The sequence below is a fragment of the Macrobrachium nipponense genome, chromosome 32 (genome assembly GCF_015104395.2).
Source record: "Macrobrachium nipponense isolate FS-2020 chromosome 32, ASM1510439v2, whole genome shotgun sequence".
Classification (NCBI taxonomy): domain Eukaryota; kingdom Metazoa; phylum Arthropoda; class Malacostraca; order Decapoda; family Palaemonidae; genus Macrobrachium; species Macrobrachium nipponense.
In genome coordinates, this window is record NC_061094.1 from 15,200,297 (window position 1) to 15,220,201 (window position 19,905).

The 19,905-nt window shown below is 41.2% G+C and overlaps 1 protein-coding gene across 1 annotated transcript in view; it reads left to right on the forward strand.

The window, feature by feature from the left end:
- The first annotated feature begins 11,024 nt into the window (after positions 1 to 11,024).
- Positions 11,025 to 19,905, forward strand: part of LOC135207370 (endonuclease 8-like 3) — a 320,821-nt gene continuing 311,940 nt past the window's right edge. Inside the window, exon 1 of the mRNA XM_064239098.1 lies at positions 11,025 to 11,057. Within this exon, the coding sequence (XP_064095168.1) occupies positions 11,025 to 11,057 (33 nt within the window). The remainder of the gene's footprint in view (positions 11,058 to 19,905) is intronic.

The following is a 19,905-nucleotide window of genomic DNA, read 5'->3' on the forward strand; positions in this document are numbered from 1 at the left end:
AGAATCAGATAAGAGAGAGTCAACTATTAGACAATATGACTCAGCTGTTAAAAAATTAGCATCCTTCCTGAAAGAATCAAACACTACAACCATGACAGTTAACTTAGCTATATCCTTTTTCAGATCCGTTTGAAAAAGGTTTAGCAGCTAGCACTATTACTACTCATAAAATCGGCTTTGAAGATCTTCCAGTTTGGGTTTCCAGATAGACCTTAACTGAATCTTACTTTACGTCTATTCCTAAAGCCTGTGCTAGACTTAGACCTTCTCAAAGGCCTACTGCAGTCTCATGGTTTCTTAAATGATGTCCTCAAACTAGCATCAGATACTGACAACTCGTCTTGTACATCATAATGCTTCTTAGGAAGACGTTATTCTTATTAAGCCTAGCTTCAGGAGCCAGAATTTCAGAACTGTCGGCTCTATCCAGAGATGCGGGTCATGTGGAATTCCTCCCCTCAGGAGAAGTTCTGCTTGCTCCGGATCGTAGTTTTTTGGCTAAAAATGAGGATCCTCTTGCAAGGTGGGCTCCTTGGAAAAGTCATCCCACTTCCACAAGATCCTTCTCTCTGCCCAGTATCAACTTTAAGAGCCTTTCTATCTCGCACATCCTCAAGATCCTCAGGTTCTCTCTTCATGAGAGAAAAAGGTGGTACTTTATCAGTAAAAGGAATTGGACAACAGATCCTTTACTTCATTAAACAAGCCAATCCTGATTCATTTCCAAAAGCACATGACATCAGGGGAGTAGCCACCTCAATGAACTACTTTCAACATATGAACTTCGAGGATCTTAAAAAGTATATGGATGGAAATCTCCGACAGTCTTTAAACATCACTACCTAAAGTCCTTGGAATCTTTAAAATTTTCTGCAGTAGCAGCGGGAAACATTGTTTCTCCTGATACTGCATAGTAGTCATAGTATAGATCCAGGTCTCCTTTCTACCTACCTCGTCCAACATGCCTCACCCTATCGCCATGCTACTCGGATACTCTAGCCTTAGCCGCTGAGATCATATTGGTGGATTGTCCCTTATTTTTTTTGCTAGGGACATCCACACTATGTACTTATAATGTACTTCAGTGTACCTACCCTTATTTTTATGCTAGGGGTAGGACACAATGTGTTTGTATATATTATGTAAATACCTAATTTAAGGAATGCATATTTTGTTTAATTGCATTGCATTATGTATATTACTAGTTTAATATAAGTTAATTTTAAGTACTTTATATTATTGGCTTTCTTTTTATGTCATTGTTTAGAATAAGTTAGCTTTAAGTACTTAGTTTGTATTCTGTAATATATCTGATTCACTTATATTATATCTCTCTTTTTTACAACTGATTTTCATTTGTCCTTTTTCCCATCTTGTCTGTTTCTCTGGTACTCTTTCATAGGCCGACACGAGCTGAGCCCAGAAAAGGATTTTGACGTAGGAAAAATCTATTTCTGGGTGATTGGCCTCGTGTCGCCCTATGAAACCCACCCTGTATTTGTTTGCCCTCCCTGCAGGACAAGATGTTCATAGATTAAGGATGACCGCTAGGGGCGCTGCTGTCCGTGGCGTCCCTAGTAGAGTAGTAGCGGCCGCACTCACCCCGTTAGTATCAGCTCTCTCTAGTGGGGATTTTGATTGGAAGGTCTAAATGGTGAATGTCTCGTGGTAGTGATCCCACTCGCCCCTATTCTCATACCGACACTTCTTTTATAGAGTGAGCGAGTCAGTTTTACTGACATTTTCTTAATTTTGGTTTTCTCTGGTAATTTTAGATTAATTTTGCCTAGAAAGAATGATATTAAGGATCCTTTCATAGGGCGACACGAGCCAATCACCCAGAAATAGATTTTTCCTACGTCAAAATCCTTTTTTTAGATTTTTCCAGAGAAAGGTTGTCAGGGGAGGTTCCAGCAGTCATCAACTGTGCCGATTCACTACCATCAAAGGGCCCAGGGGTACTTGAATCTTTACTTTTTGATATTATAAAGATGAAAGAGAAAAAAACCTGAAAACCTTAAAAAGATATCATCAGCCTTTCATGGAGTTTATTCTTCCACTAATGGCACAAGTGAGAAACGACTCCCAAATGTCCGCGTCCCTACCCTACCCAAAAGGGGATGGCACAACATGATTAGAATGGCCCAAGTGTAAGCCAAACCCGCTTGATAGGACTGAGAGTATTACAAGAATACAATCATCCCCACCCTAATCACATTATGGGCAAACCGGACAGAATGCTGAGAGTCCTATCCACAAAACTAGACCCCCCTGGAATCCGTGGTCCAGCCCTGCAAAATAGTTCCGCCTGATATCATTCAGGTCCGAACATCATCGGGCAGTTGATGGTCCTGCCACGGTCCCCACTATTTAGCTTCAGATATAAAACCCAGTCCCAGCTATGATATCTTTTCTGTTTAACAGGTCCAGTTAATTTCAGCAAAGGTGGAAAATAACATAAAAATTAATCCAATTACTTAGAAATATATGATATATATGATGTTTGGGACTCTTGGGTTTGAACTCGGGAAGAAATTCCTAGGGTTCAAGAGCCCCCTCACCACGTCAAGGTGGTCCCAATACAAGGGGGACCAGATCTCTTGCAGAATGAGCGAACATATTTGAGCAACGCAGTGATCCAAAAATTGTGGCAAACAATGTACTTATTAAAACTTGATAGGTCGAGGATCACCCTTCATTCAGAGGAATCATTCTTGGGGATGCTGAAGAGACATGCTTGGTGGTGAATAAACAAGTCTTTCTCTCTGTATCCTTTTCAGAGAGTCTTCTCACATATTATTCCAAGGAGAGGTCTGCTTTTTGGAGAGACCCCTTCACAGGAGAGTGAGGTCATTTCCATACCAGCCCACTGAAATTAATACTGTGTCCCAAAAGGGAGGACTTCCACTGCATGTGATGTTGTAGAAGATGACCCCTGACCATGCAAGTCATTTTGGGCTCCACCTCTTCTCTTCCCTAATGGGCAGTCCAGAAATTGATTTTCCTTTTCCCTGGTAGGAGCATCTCTGTCCACTTAAAAAGGGTCGCTGCTACTACTGTTGTCCCTTCTTCCATTGCTGGAAGGATCCCCTAGCAGCAACTGTGCAATTCTGTTGTTGGGCTCGTTCTATAAGTTGTGCAACAACAGACTCTTAAAAAGGGTCCTGACAGAATGGGGAAGAATGTAATGAGGTCACACTGGGGAGCAATATGCTGGAGGCCATCAATGCTACCTTTTGAGCCTTAACACAACACTCCAGAAAGTCATAGAGTGCTCCTCATAGGATCTGCATAACTGTTTCGGCTACTGCAACACACATTGTTCTGGAAGTCACAGGAAACTCTCTATCAACTTCCAGCATACTAGAAGTTATAATATTGTGGAGGTGAACCCTAGCGTAAAATTCAACCATGGCTGTCCTGTCAAAGATTTTTCTCTTAGTGGTCCCACACTGCTTGGTAGCCATGTCCAATTGGTGTTTTTTTTTCTCCCTTCCAAAAGGAAGGACAAGTGTAGCCCATTACTTTGTAGAATTATTAGATACTAGAATGGCAGAGACAAAAGGCTTTATTTCTGCCATGAACTCTTGCTTCCCGGTAACCAAAAAATTCTGAAATTCAGTCTTCACATGACTAATTGTTTTAAAAGTGAAGAGACAGAAGGTTTTGGCCACCCAGAAATGGTACCAGTTCTCTAAAATTGTTTGTACTATATTTTACATTAAACTGGAAATGGTTGCTTCATTGGCTTTCACTGCTATAGTAATAGACAGGATTATCATCTCTATTAGTAAAATAAGTTTAATAAACTGTTGAGGAACATTCTTACTCTTCTAGGGAAGACCTTTCGATAAAGTTAACACCAAGAAATCAAGTTCCTTTTTGTTTGTTGACGTACTGACAATGTTAAAGACTGACAAAACTTTTCCATACATTGTAGTTTTTTTCTATAGTTTGATTTTGTAATTGTAATAATAAAATAACTCTAACAAGCACACTTACCCAATTTTGCAGCTTTTTCCAGGTGTTGCATCCAATGGACGTTTTCCATTTCCATAAATGATATTGGGAATTTTTTCAGCTTCTGGAGAGGCTGAACTGGTTATTAAATGAGGTGATACAGCTGATGACATCTGAATGTTCTTATTTCCTTCACATGCTAATGAAGGATTCTCAAGGCTTGCTGTAGGTTCTGATATTACTCCATTGGATGATGGCTTTGGAGTAAAGCAAGCTGAACATTTAGAGTTGGCTGGCTTGTTTTCCAGTGTACAGACCAAACAATTCCAAGATACCTGAAAATATTTATCTTTTACTGACAGCTACATGAAAAAACAATGATGAAATAGAGACTTATGAAATACAAACAGCACTTGTAAATTTTACATGAGAAAAAAACCACCTTCATAACTATTTTTAGTGATTTACTTCATCCTTATCATTACAGGCTCTGAGCACCTAATCTTTCCACAACTTCCTCATTTGCAATATGATACTCACAAAGTACAGTAGCCATCACATTTTACAAATCCTCATATGCAGGCCTTATAACTCTCACTAGTGGCACTCTCTCTTTGGCCACTTTTTACCACTTGGGTAACAGAAAAGTTTTGCCTTTTCTAAGGACTGTCTTCCACCAATGGGTTGGTTGTTCTTCCTCCACATTTGGAGCATATAAAATTCCATGCCTATTCACTTTTCATAATTACGAATGTCTTGAGAATCTTTGTTGCTTAATACTGAATTCAGCCCTATATCATTTCTGCTATATCCATATATGTAGCTATTTTCCTGATTAACAGCTGCAATAACCTGTGTTTCTTCTGAGGATTTTAGTACTCTTTTTTTCCCCTTCCAATCTTTTACCTTTTTAACAATGTATTTTAGAGGAAAAAGCAAAAGTGAAACTGTTGATCCCAAGAAAAATGAAATAAAAGAAAATAAATATTCTCAAATATACATAAGTAAAAAAATGTGTCAAAGTTTCTTCTGCACAATCGAGTTTTCTGTACAGCTACTAGAGCATATAATCAAGACCATTGAAAATAGATCTATCTTTTGGTGCTTTTGGTATAATGCTGTATGAGCGGCTGGTGGTGGCCTGTCCTACATCATTGGTAGACGCACCATTATGGCTAACTTTAACCTTTAATAAAAAAAACTACTGAGGCTAGAGGAATACAATTTGGTATGTTTCTGGACAGAAAAAAAGTGCAAATGGACAGACAAAGCCGACACAATAGTTTCTTTTTACAGAAAACTACAAAGGTAAGAAAGAAAAATTAAATCAATTTTTACACTTTGGAACACAATCCTAAAACAGAATAAGAAAAATCCAATGTTGGTAATGAAAAGAACAATAGCTAAATTTTTAAAATACTAGGTTACCATTTTCTCATTAGCTACAAAGCACTTACCAATATGCTGTCAATCAGGAAAACATCTATCTGGATATAGCAGAAATGGTATAGGGCTGATCCTATGTATAATCATTTCAAACCTAACATTGGACTTGCAAGCACATGATAGCGAACAAATAAGAGAGCCATTTCTCACAAATTCTCAGAAAACTATCATCTAAATTGGAAGGAAAACCTTCCAATCCAACAGCCCACCTTCCATCTTCAGAACACGGAGGAAAATTTTGCGAAATACCTCATTTCCAAAACAGAATACTACACATAAAGCATATGGAAAATGAATGACTAATCTTCAAAATTATCACTACATATATTAGATAAAATACTGGGGATTTCTTGAGAGCAGTTTGTATCTTACCTAAGATGATTGAGTCAAAGAGAGAATGAGTGAATTGAATGGCCTCTTTCTTTCTTTTTTTGTCCTTTCTTCCTACAAGCGGGTCAAAGAATAGACACGTCATATGCTGGAACTGGTCTGATACAGGTGAGTAAGGTGGTTACACCAGTGGGGGTTTTGTATTGTGACTATGCAATAGACAAATCTGCTATTCAGTGGCAAAGGCTCCTCTCTCTAGCAAGGGGAGTGAGGAGTGGTGACAAACCTGTCTGTGTCTTACATGATTTGTTGCTTGAACAGGTAGTTTTCTTTTGTTCCTGGAATGCAATAAATTTGACCATAAATCATTGTGTTTCAACCCACACGGCTAAGTTTTTAGATATCCGATTGTCTATTTTCCCAGGAGATTGGGCTCCCTTCTTTAGAACTCATTCCTTCTAGGAAGGTGGTCAGGTGGGTTAAATTTAGGATGATTGCACCTCCCTCCAAAATATAAGTCCTATTATTAAGACCAAGGATTTGTTCTGCGTATGAACAAATGACAAATTTTTAATCTTTGTATTTTTCATAGCTAACAAACCTGAGGTCTTAACGTTTATTGCCCATCTCTAGCCGCCCCTCTCTCTTTTCCTGGGTTGGGGGAGAGACTAGCGTATCACGAAGTTCTATGCCTGGTTGGTGACCAGCTTCCACCTCGTATAAGCATGAGTTGCCAGATGCCACAGATTTCTTGCTTTAAAATCTTTGATTGTTTTTAACTGGTTTCCAGCTAGCACAAGAAGATTATCCTATTGTTAAGACCTCAGGTTTGCTAGCTATAAAAAATACAAATTGTTTAAAAATTTGTCATTTTTAAAATCCATCACCACCAAATTATGTTGTTTAACACAGGCTTCTCCCGAGATCACTTTGCAGTTCATCACATTGCTTTTGTTGACTCCTCTAACCACAATGTAATCTATTTGGCTTGGCACTCCTCCACTTTCATAAATTATCAAGTACTTATCCAACTTCTGAAACCATGTGTTCAAACATGCCAATTCAAAACTTGAGCCATCTCCAATCTATAATCCCCATCCTCATTTCTAATTCCAAACCCATGGCCTTTCTGTGCCTCCTTATACCCATCTCTTCTCTTCTCCCACCCTGCCATTCATATCAGCTCATATTACTAGTTTCTTCTCCTCTCTCATTATTCTAATGACAGCCTCAAATTCTTGTCTAAATTATTCTTTCTCTTGCTCTTGGCACCCCATCTGAGGAGTGTATGTTGATATGTATCATATTTTCTACTTTGTCCCTTATTATTATTGGAATCTTTAAAAGCCTATCATTTGCTCTCTTAACTTCTACCACTTTTTCCTTCCAGTTGTTACTTACTATAATTCCAACTCCATTTCTTCCTTCTCATGACCCACTGTAATAGAGCTTATACCCATTTCCTATCTCTATAGTTCCACTCCCTTTCCGCCTAGTCTCCTGTACTCACAAGAAATTTATCATCCTCCTCTCCATCACATCTTCGGTCTCCCTCAATTTTCCTGTTAGAGTACCAATGTTCCATGTACCTGCTCTTATCTTCCACTCTTTCACTAACTTCTTTGGCCACAGTCTTCACCCATGCAGTACCCCTTGCCCATTTATCACGCAAGTAGGGGGATTCCGATGCGTGTTGCTTACAGGGGATGTTCTAGCCACATTCATGTTCCTTAAAACATCAGGAATGGTTTATTGTTCAGCAAAGGGGTTTTTAATACTGCATGCCCTTGCTGTCATCAACCAGTTATTGGCAGTGGGCCTTGCCTTTTACTAAAAAAGTCCACCTGCAAGGCAGCAGTTCCCACAGTTATTGGCAGTGAGCCTAGCCTTTTACTAAAAAAGTACGACTGCAAGGCACCGCCTGTCCTTTTAGTCACCTTTTACAACACACAGGACCTACTGTGGTAATATTCTTACACCCCTACCAGTAGGATCCTACTGGATGTTCACTATCTAATCTTGAACAGTCCAGTATACATGGACAGTAAAAAATGTAAAATTCCCATGAAGTTCAATTTTTAATTATTAAGGGCTGTAAACTCCAACCTAAATGAATTACTCGGGTCTCTCTTCACCATACAACTTGTTCTGCAGTTGAACACCAGTCCACCTCCACCCTCTTGTACCTTACTTAACCTGTTGTTTTTATGTACATACCTTTAGTTTTCTTTTATTATCTGTGTCATGGTAGGTCTACCCCCTGTGCTCCTCAAATAGTTCTTAACACATTGAGGCATCTTGCTAAGGATTATTAGTATGTATAGTAGGACTTGATTTATGAATGCATTAACCTACGGACAAATTGATTCACGAACCAACATACATACATACATACATACATATATACAGGCGACCCGCGGTTAACGGCGCAATCACTCAACGGCGAATCGGTTTTATGGCGGTCGTCAAAAATATTCATTAAAAAAATAAGGCATTTTAAAGGTATCTTTACGGCACAAATTTCAGTTAACAGCGCCGCTAGCCCCGTTGTCTAACGAGTTCATACATATGTAGAAATGCCGTTCAGACCATAAAGGTTATGCAAATTATATTAACAAATTTTATGGAGAGTTATTACGTAGGTATTAGTGTAAAATATATGCCTCTGACGCTGTTCTATGCCGAAAATATCGAGTTACATAAGTGCAAATTTAGCTATGGATGTGTCGATTCATAATTGTTCATGGCTTTTGTTAAAATAAAAAATGTGTGTGAAAATGTATTACGTGAAAGGCATTTTATTTCTGTACAGAAATATGATACAAAGGCAGCTTTTGAAACTGCCCTCACGATACCAAATACGATGTTTTTTTCATGTCTTTCTGGTAAGCCGCCGCCTGCCTCTCTTCCGAAAATATCGATTTTAAAAAAGTGCAAATTAGCGATCGATGTGTCGATTTTTTATAAATGTTTATGCTTTTATGTTTAAATGTGTATGAAAAATGTATTACGAATAGGGTATTTCCGGGCTCAGCTCGTGTTCGGCCTATGAAGTAATCCTTAATATCATCTTTTCTAGGTATAAAAAATATCCTAAAAGTACCAGAGAAAAAAACAAAATTAAGAAATGTCAGTAGACTGACTCGCTCACTCTTAAAAAGAAGTGTCGGTATGATATAGGGGCGGAGTGTGGAACACTACCACGAGACAAACACCAATTAGAACTTCCTTATCAGAATCCCCCTAAGAGAGAGCCGATACCAACGGGCGATGCAGCCTCTACTACTACTACAAGAGGACGCCACGGACAGCAGCGCCCCTAGCGGTCATCCTTAAATTTTAGCGCCAGCGTCTAGACGCAGATTTTACTTGTGCTATATTTCTCAGGATTTATCTCGTATTCTACGATGGAACGCTCAGCAATTGCCACGGCTAAGTTAAGTAACTCATAAGTAATATTTTATCACAGTTTTATCTTCCGGGTACCAGTATTTTCCTTTTTATAGGTCATATACGGTTCCCCGGTTGTCTCGTGGCGGCCATGCTGCCTCGTAAGAATTCCCGGTCTTCTATACTGGGACTTCTTATACTTATGGGCTTACTTTATCACGTTCATTGTTTTACATCGAGTTTTAGCTAGTTAGCCCTCTTACCATTCTCTTAGCTTGGTATTTAGGGCTATTATTTTTATTCTGGCCCAGCATCCCGGCTCTTGCTCTACATCGGCTATCGCTGGCTCCGAGTAGGCTCCTGTTTCTTGGAATAGTTTGCCTCCTCCTGGGCTTCTTTCTCTTTTACTAAAAGTGTCTCTTCCACCTTTCGATGTATTTTATTATTATTATTTAGGGTGTTAGGCTAGCCTAGGTGCTTGTTCCATGTATTGGTACAGCTTGGTTCACGTGGCCCTACCACGGTTGTGTTGTTCGCGGCCTAGGCCACTGGTGGTCACGTGTTCCATAGCACCTTTCCCTGCCCCTTCCCTCCCTCTCTGATGTAGGGAGGAGCTGGGGGACCCCTTGGTTGTCATAACAACCTCATAGCCTTCTTTCACGTTCCGGAGGTGCCGGGGGGTTCCGCCAGCAGGGGGTATAGGGCGACCACTATGAGGTACCGGGTCTCCATACGGGTAGTTGGTGAGGTGGGGAGGAGTAGGCCATCCCTTCCCCCTTTCCTCGCTCCCGCCGCGTTTCACCGGGACCTCTTTCCCCCCCTACCCATTACTCAGCCACCTCCTTTACGATATGAAAGGAGCCTTCCGTCGCAGCCGGGGCCCCTTTGGTTATAGGATATTGGCTCCGCTAGCGGGCAGGGTGGGTGCTATGGATGGTCGATTGCTTGCCTACTATATCCTTATATCTCTCCCCCGCTACCGGAAGGGAGCTTACCCTTACCTACGCACTCTTCTAGTAGACGGGTGGAGAAAAGTTGGCTTTTATGTTGTTACTTTGCTATGTTAAGGATATATACCCTAATTTAAGATATTTTACAATGAATTGTGTATTATAATATTTATGTTAATCAACCATCCCCGCCATTATCCGTTGTGGTTTCCATTACCACCACTCCTAGTTGGTTGATTCTTGTGCCTCCGCCACTGGCGGAGCCATAGCCTTTCTTCCAACATGGTTACCACACGTATTTTAGCAGGGCTCTGGTTTTTATCTAAACTTTATCGCTCCGGCACCAGCGGAGCATATGTTAGGCTGTAAGTGTTTACTTTGTACTCATGTACGTTTTCACTTACAGGCTACCAACTGCCAGGTCCTCGCTTGCAATGCGACGCTGCACGACCCCTGCGGACATGACGAGTGCAGGTCTCACGCCCCATGTGCCACCTTGTTCAACGAGTCTATCGTCTGGCATCCCGAGGCCTGCACTATATGCTATGACCTGGTCGATCAGCTGGTTGGTGGGGTAAGAACATTATGAGGTTATTTATCAATTTACTAACACTCTTAGTTCGTAAGTTGGTTAACCCTGTCCGCAATTGGTAGCTAATTCAGCCTTTCTTTCAGGCTAGCGGTGTGAGGGAAGTCGCCCTCGCCACCCTGAAAGCGGGGTGGGTTGGGGGCTTTGGGAAGAACGCCGCCAAGGGCCAGCCCTACATATTGGATAGGAAGCTGGCCATCCAGATCTTCCCTGCGGGCAAGTCGACGGGCTACGTCGACCCCTTGTCCGCCGCCCCCGTGATAGCCGCCATCCAGCAGGAACTCCAGCAGTCGTTGGGGGTCGGAGCCGCCCAGGAGTCAGTTCCAGACGTCGCCGGCCTGGACCTGAATCTCGAGCCGATGGCGGTAGTGAGTGAGGATTTGTTGGTTGAGGTAGGTTTGTCGGGCGCCCAAGGTCTTTCCTTGGGCGCTCCTGGATCTTCTCCTGTCCCTTCTTCTCCGCCTCTTTCCAAGGCTTTCCGGGATCCGAGATCCCTAGCCGCACTCCCGCTCTCTCTGTACCTCCTAAGGAGAAGGGAAAGAGAGAACCGAAGACATTGTCTAAGACGACTTCTAGGAAGTCGTCTTCGTCTTCTTCGGCTAGGAAGTCATCGACTTCTTACGCCGACGCGGTGAAGGCTAAGCCAAGCTCTTCCCAGTCGAAGAGCTCCAGAGGCAAGGCTTCGAAGGAGAAAGCTCGCGCTACCTCCGAGTCGTTGCCTTCTCCCGCCTCCTCCGCTGCCCCCCCTCTCCGGCTATGCCGGCAGGGGTGGCAAGCACCAGCTCCTGCGTTCCTTCTCCTGTCTCACCAGGAATGATGGAGCAGGTAGGAGTGATGATTGGTTCCCAAATCTCAGCTTTGGGAACACGTTTTGAGCAGATGTTCGCACAATTGTCGAGCTCTCTGTCTCAAACTGGACAGACGGTCCAGGAACTCTCGAATAGAGTAAGAGAGAATGAGGATCGGATGGTTGGGCTATCCCAGGCTCCTCCCCCAGTATCCCCTGCTTCTAGCACGGGGATTCTCCAACTCCCGTCTTACGACTCCTTGCCAGCTTTCTCTATGGAGGAATCCATGGAGAGTAGCGGCCTACGCTCCCTTTAAGGACGGGATGATTTCGATCCGGAGTTGGCACTCGAAGGATTGAGGACTTCGAGTTCTATCCTCCGGGTCTGTCACAGCCTTTCATCGGGTATGCTAGGCTGACGCCAACGGCTCTTACAAGGGAGGACAAGATCGCGAAGGAGTCAGTCCTCTACAGTAGAGATCACGCCCAACGGGCGGGAATGGGTTCACTGCCTTGAGGACTGGGAGTGTACTAATACTAAACTCCAGGCCTATAAGAGCCCCTTCACCATTTTCGCCACGGAAGAGGAGGTCTCTCTTCCGTTCGCCCACGAAATTGGTGGAGAAGGCTCTTCAGGCAGTCCTCAAGGATGAGCCCGTTCCACAGTTGAGAGAGTCGGAGTCCACTTCTCCACTCTTTCCCGCCTTCGGAGAGTTATGGGAAAAACCTGCCAGCTACTTTCACGCAGGGTAAACTCAAGCCGGACTGCGCTATGGACCAGTTCGGTGAGAAGTTACCTAGGCTGCCGGACTCCCTAATCCAGGCAGAGTTCGATGCGCGAAACTAGGTTGGCAGGTCCCTTAACTCACTCATCGTCACGGAAATGGCTGCGCTATCTTACGCGAACGAACCGCTATTCAAAATCCTAGCAAAATCGCAATTTCAGACGGTTCTGTTAGACGCTTTTGACTTCTTCCAAGCCAGGAAGAACTGTCGGAAGCACGTTCTTCAAGAGTGCACCATCAGGCACGAGCCTAATAGACTCTTGACTGCCAGCATGTGGGGAGCGGATCTCTTCCCAGAGTCAGCAGTGAACGAAGTCCACCACGAAGCTGCTAGACTCAACCAGAGCCTTAGAGCTACGGTGGGGTGGGGTTATTTCCTCTAAGAGGAAACAGGAATCCGTTCCCACTTCTGGCCAAGAAACCAAAGAAGGCTGGTAGGAGGTTCCAGCCATATAAAAAACTCCAGCATCAGCAGCAGTTTGTGCAGGCAGTCCCAGTCACCCAACAAGGACAACCTGCTACATCTAAGCAAACTCAGCCTTTCCTCCTGGTGCCCCAGCAATCGCAACCTTCGACTTCCTATGCTATCTCGCCTGCCTTTAACCCTGCTTATGAGGCTCAGGCTACTCTCAACCGAGGGGGTAGGGCGAGAGGTTACTTTCGTCACGTGGCGCAGGAATGGGGGGGGCACAAGGAGTAAGCAGTTCAGAGGAGGGCGTGGGGTGGCCAACCCGCCCATCAGCAATGAGGCTCCCCAGGTAGGAGGGAGGCTGTTCCTCTTCCGCCACAGGTGGGGGTCAGCAATTGGGCACAGAGCATAGTGTCCAAAGGATTAGGCTGGAGCTGGATCCAAGATCCTCCTCCAATCAAATCATTCCATCAGGTACCGTCAAAGGAATTGATAGATTACGCGGAAGAAGAACTCCTTCAGAAAGGAGCTATTGCGAGAGTCAAACATCTAAAATTTCAAGGTCGCTTATTCAGCGTGCCAAAGAAAGGCTCAACAAAAAGAAGGGTAATCTTAGACTTGTCAAAGCTAAAACTCTTTCATTCGCTGCGACAAGTTCAAGATGCTTACCCTCTCGCAAGTAAGGACCTTACTTCCGCGTGGAGCGTCACATGCTCCATCGATCTTACAGACGCATACTATCATATCCCTATAGCCAGGCACTTCCGCCCATTCCTAGGATTCAGGCTAGGAAGTCAGACATTCTCATTCAAAGTGATGCCCTTCGTCTGAATGTAGCCCCCAGGGTATTCACAAAAGATAGCAGAAGTGGTTGTACAACAATTGAGAGCTCAGGGAATCATGGTAGCGGCATACCTCGACGATTGGTTAATCTGGGCACCAACAGTCGAGGAATGTCTCAAAGCTACCAAAAAGGTAGTTCACTTTCTGGAACATCTGGGGTTCCAGATAAACAAAAACGAAATCCAGACTTGTTCCGGAATCTCGTTTTCAGTGGCTAGGAATCCAATGGGATTTGTCCTCCCACAATCTATCAATTCCAGTAGCCAAACGGAAGGAAATAGCAAAATCTGTCAGGCAATTTCTCAAGTGCAAACAAACGTCAAGAAGAAACCAGGAGAGAATCCTAGGGTCTCTTCAGTTTGCTTCGGTAACAGATATCCTTCTGAAAGCAAGGCTGAAAGATATAAATCGAATTTGGCGGTCAAAAGCAAACTCCAAATATCGAGACAAGTTGTCAGTAATCCCACAGATCCTCCGCAACCAACTACGGCCTTGGTCAAAAGTAAAGAACTTAGCCAAGAAAGTACCCCTTCAATATCCCCTCCCAATGTTAACCATTCACACGGACGCATCCCTGTCCGGGTGGGGGGGGATACTCTCAGTTCAAAAAGGTTCAGGGACTTGGTCAGTTCAATTTCGCCAGCTTCACATAAATGTGTTGGAAGCAATGGCAGTATTTCTTACTCTGAAGAGACTGCTTCCCCCGAAAAAGTCTCATCTAAGGCTAGTTTTGGACAGTGCAGTGGTAGTTCATTGCATCAACAGAGGAGGGTCCAAATCCAAACATGTGAACCATGTCATGATAGCCATCTTTGCATTAGCAAGCAAACACAAATGGCATCTGTCTGCCACTCATCTGGCAGGAGTAAGAAATGTGATAGCAGACGCCCTGTCCCCGGTCAGTCCTCTGGAATCAGAGTGGTCTCTGACTGACGTCGGGTCATTCCAGTGGGTAAGCCGGAGAGTCCCAGGTCTCCAAGTGGACCTCTTCGCCTCACAAGCAACCACAAGCTCCCTTGCTATGTGGCCCCCAACCTGGACCCTCTGGCTTATGCCACGGACGCCCTGTCGCTGGATTGGAATCAATGGAGGAGAATTTATGTTTTTCCTCCAGGTGAATCTTCTCTTGAAAGTCCTAGACAAAACTAAGGTCTTCAAAGGGGTGGATAATAGCTCTGATTGCACCGAACTGGCCCAAGAGCAACTGGTATCCACTTCTTTTGGAATTGGGTCTCCGACCTCAACGGATCCCCAACCCCAAACTATCACAATCAGTACAAATGAGGACTGTGTTCGCTTCCTCAGGAACTCTCCAGACCCACTAACTTTATGGACTTCATGAAGTTTGCGGCTAATAAAGATGCTGACATTGATCACAGAATATTCTCTTCCTAGAATCAGATAAAAGGAGTCAACCATTAGACAATATGACTCGGCTGTTAAGAAAACTAGCATCTTTCTTGAGAAGAATCGAACACTACAACCATGACAGTAATTTGGCTATATCCTTTTTCAGATCTTATTTGAAAAAGGTTTAGCAGCTAGCACGATTACCACTCATAAGTCGGCTTTGAAGAAAATCTTTCAAGTAGGTTTTCAGATAGATTTGACTGAATCTTATTTCACATCTATCCCTAAAGCCTGTGCTAGACTAGACCTTCTCAGAGGCCTACTACAGTTTCATGGTTCTAAATGATGTTCTCAAACTAGCTTCAGATACTGACAACTCATCTTTGTACATTCATAATGCTTCCTGAGGAAGACATTATTCTTATTAAGCCTAGCCTCAGGAGCGAGAATTTGCAGAACTGTCGGCTCTATCCAGGGATGCGGGTCATGTGGAATTCCTCCCATCAGGAGAAGTTCTACTTGCTCCGGATCGTAGCTTTTAGCCAAAAATGAAGATCCTCTTGCAAGGTGGGCTCCTTGGAAGGTTTATCCCACTTCCACAGGATCCTTCTCTCTGCCCAGTATCAACTCTTAGAGGCCTTTCTATCTCGTACTTCTTCTAGATCCTCTGTGCTCTCTTCATGAGAGAAAAAGGTGGTACTTTGTCAGTTAAAGGTATTAGACAGCAAATCCTTTACTTCATTAAACAAGCCAACCCTGTCATCCCAAAAGCACATGATATCAGGGGAGTAGCCACCTCTATTAATTATTTCAACATATGAACTTTGAGGGATCTTAGAAAGTATACTGAGGAATGGAAATCCCCGACAGTCTTTAAACGACATTATTTAAAGTCCTTGGAATCTTTAAAGTTTTCAGCAGTAGCAGCGGGAAACATAGTTTCCCATGATACTGCTTAGTAGTTGTAGTATTAATCCAGGTCTCCTTTTACCTACTTCAACCAACATGCCTCAACCTATCACCAGGCTACTCATCATCATAGCCTTAGCCGTTGTGTGTTGTAGTGGTTTGTCCCTTATTTTTTTGCTAGGACAACCACCCTTGTACTGATAGTACTTCAGTGGTCCTACCCTTATTTATGCTAGGATAGGCCACAATATGTTTGTATAAATCTCCAATTGGATCTGTGATAACTTCAGTCACAATGTGTTTGTACATATTTGAATAATTGTATTAATTGATAATAATGATGGAATTGAGTGTACCTACCCTTATTTTTATGCTAGGGTAGGACACATGTATATATATAATTGTACTTATATGTTCTAATTAAGTAAATTCAAACATTTCCTTATTTTACATGCATATTTATGATTTTGTTACTACCATTTAAGTACTTTAAGTTTACTAAAACATTCTGTTATGATACTGTAATAAGTAGTTTAAGTACTTAATTTGTATGCTGTATTTGATTACTTATATTATCCATCATTTTCAATATGTTTTCATTTTTCCTTTAAACATCTTGTCTGTTTCTCTGGTACTCTTTCATAGGCCGACACGAGCTGAGCCCAGAAAAGGGATTTTGACGAAGGAAAAATCTATTTCTGGGTGATTGGCTCGTGTCGCCCTATGAAACCCATCCCTTTTTATGGTTTGTTTTCCCCCCCCTTGCAGGACAAGATGTATTTATGTTTTATTTAAGGATGACCGCTAGGGGCGCTGCTGTCCGTGGCGTCCTCTTGTAGTAGTAGTAGAGGCTGCATCGCCCGTTGGTATCGGCTCTCTCTTAGGGGGATTCTGATAAGGAAGTTCTAATTGGTGTTTGTCTCGTGGTAGTGTTCCACGCTCGCCCCTATATCATACCCGACACTTCTTTTTAAGATGGAGTGAGAGTCAGTCTTACTGACATTTTCTTAATTTTGTTTTTTCTCTGGTAATTTTAGGATATTTTACCTAGAAAGATGATTATTAAGGATTACTTTCATAGGGCGACACGAGCCAATCACCCAGAAATAGATTTTTCCTTCGTCAAAATCCCTTTTTTATTTCTATGCAGAATATGATAAAAAGGCAGCTTTTGAAACTCCCCTTCAAGTTATCGACTACGATGTGTTTTTCAAGTTCGTTCTTGTATATCGGCGTGAAACCAACAGTAAAATGTGTTCTTTCAAGCACAGTAGTTTTGATTAAAATGATTTTATCCAAGAATTTTATCTATGGTTTGTGTGTGATGGGCAGACGTTTACTGCAGTTTTATCCTTGTTGCCGATGTACGATAATAGTTCATTAGCAGCTTGAACAGTTTTCTCAGCTTCAGTTTAAATTAATTAGGTTTAAATTTAACGGTATATTTCCCGATTGATCTTTAATCTATATTGATCTCTGATCTATAGCGAATAAAGTTATTACATTAAGATATCTCAGTTCTATTCTATACATAACGCCATTTATAACAAATACGGTAATGTTGCACTGTAGTACAATGATCGAAATACAAGCCAAACAGATGTTATCCAGTTCGGTTGTACTTAGAAAAAAAAAAGTTGTTTTCTCGTTCGGTTGTTCATGGTTGTACACGTTCAAGCAACGAGTATAACGTTAAAACCATACTTTCATCATTCTCTTATTGAACTTATGTAACTAGAAGATGGATAAAGCTAGGCCATTGTAATTTGATCTCATAAAATCGAACTATCGTAAGACTAATGATCGTAACCTGAACACTACAGCTACCTGTACACTGTATAAACTTTATTATATCTTTACATACTCTAGACACCCACATGTACTGTACAGTAAATTCTATAGTACTATACTGCATAAATATACTTTTACTTATTGCGCCGTTGTGGGATTACGGCGCCTTTGACTGGTCTAGTTTCGAAAGAAGGTGTGCTGCTGGACCGTAGGCTTTAAAATCGCTCAGCGTCGAAAATCGCTTGGCGTCGGTGGCCAGGAACGGAACCCCTGCCGCTAACCGAGGGCCGCCTGTATATATATATATATATATATTATATATATATATATATATATATATATATATATATATATATATATATATATATATATACAGTGGACCCCCCGTTTTCGCATTCTCCGGATTCGCAGACTCACACATTTGCAGATTTCTCTCGGGAACGTTTCCCCACATTATTTGCGGAAAATTTGCGCATTCGCTGTATTTTTTGGTGAGAAATATTCACAAATTCCTGGTTTTTTTATCAATTTCATCATAAAATGCACTTTTTGTGATAAAACTATTAACCCTCTTACGCCGAAGCGGTAAAAAAAAATTGTCTCCGTGTGCCGAAGGTGTTTCAGAGTGAGCGCGGAAGCGGAAAAAATATTTTTTTCAAAAAATCACAGCGCGACTTAGTTTTCAAGATAAGAGTTCATTTTTGGCTCCTTTTTTTGTCATTAGCTGAAAGTTTAGTATGCAACCATCAGAAATGAAAAAAATTATCATTATCATATATAAATAATGTGATATATGATAGCGCAAAACTGAAATTTCATATATAATTGTATTCAAATCGCGCTGTGCGCAAAACGGTTAAAGGTAACAAGTTACTTTTTTTTCATTGTAATGTACACTAAATTGTGATCATTTTGGTATATAACACATTGTAAAACGATCTAAGCAACACAGAGAAAATATTATCACAAAATAATGCATGAATTCGTAACGCGCGGACGTAAACCAAATATTTTTTTTCAAAATTCACTATAAATCTAAATATGTCCTAGAGACTTCCAATTTCTTTCAAAATGAATACAAATGATTGAATATTACTATACTGTAAGAGTATTAGCTTACAATTGCAGTTTCGACCATATTCTGAAGAGTTAAAGTTGTGACCGAATGTCAAATTTTATATATATATATTATATTATATGCAATTATTTCAAAAATAAGAAAAGCTACAACCTTCAAATATTTTTAGTTTTATTCTACATGAAATTGCGCACATTTTCATATATAAAACTCTATGAAATGCCTAATATGAAACGGAGCAAATATTCCGAGAAGGGACGTTTGCATTTCAGAGATTTGTGGTGGAGAATCCGCGCGCGGAGGGAAGGAAAGATTTTTTTTTTAAATTCACCATAAATCTAAATATTTTGCTATAGACTCGAATTTGTTTCAGGATGAAGATAAATGACTGAATATTACTAGACTGTAAGAGTTTTAGCTTACAATTGCATTTTTCGACCATTTCGGTAGAGTCAAAGTTGACCGAACGTGGTTTTTTTCTATTTATCGTGATTTATATGGAAATATTTCAAAAATGAGAAAAGCTACAACCTTCAATTATTTTTTGTTGTATTCTACATGAAACTGCGCACATTTTTATATATAAAACTTTATGTAACGGCTAATTTAAAATGGTGCAAACATTACCACAATCGCACGTATGATTTTATCAGAAGAGTTACCGCAGCGGACGTAAAGAAAATGTTATTTTTTTCATAAATTCACCATAAATCCAAATATTGTGCTAGAGACTTCCAATTTGTTGCAAAATGAAGGTAAATGCTTGAATATTACTAGAATATAAGCATTTTAGCTTACAATTGCGTTTTTCGACCATTTCAGTAGAGTGAAAGTTGACCAAAGGTTGAAATTTTGGCAATTATCGTTATTTATATGAAAATATCTCAAAACTGATAAAAGCTACAACCATGGGTTGTTTTTAGTTGTATTGTGCATGAAATTGCGCACATTTCCAAATATAAAGCTTTATATAACGGCTAATTTTAAAATGGTGCAAACATTACCACAATCGCATGTATGATTTTTTTCGGAAGAGTTACCGCGCGGACGTAAGGAAAAAGTTTTTTCATAAATTCACCATAAATCAAAATATTGTGCTAGAGACTTCCAATTAGTTGCAAAATGAAGGTAAATGATTGAATATTACTAAAATATAAGAGTTTTAGCTTACAATTGCATTTTTCGACCATTTCGGTAGAGTCAAAATTGACCTAAGGTTGAAATTTTAGCAATTATCGTTATTTATATGAAAATATCTCAAAACTGATAAAAGCTACAATCATGAGTA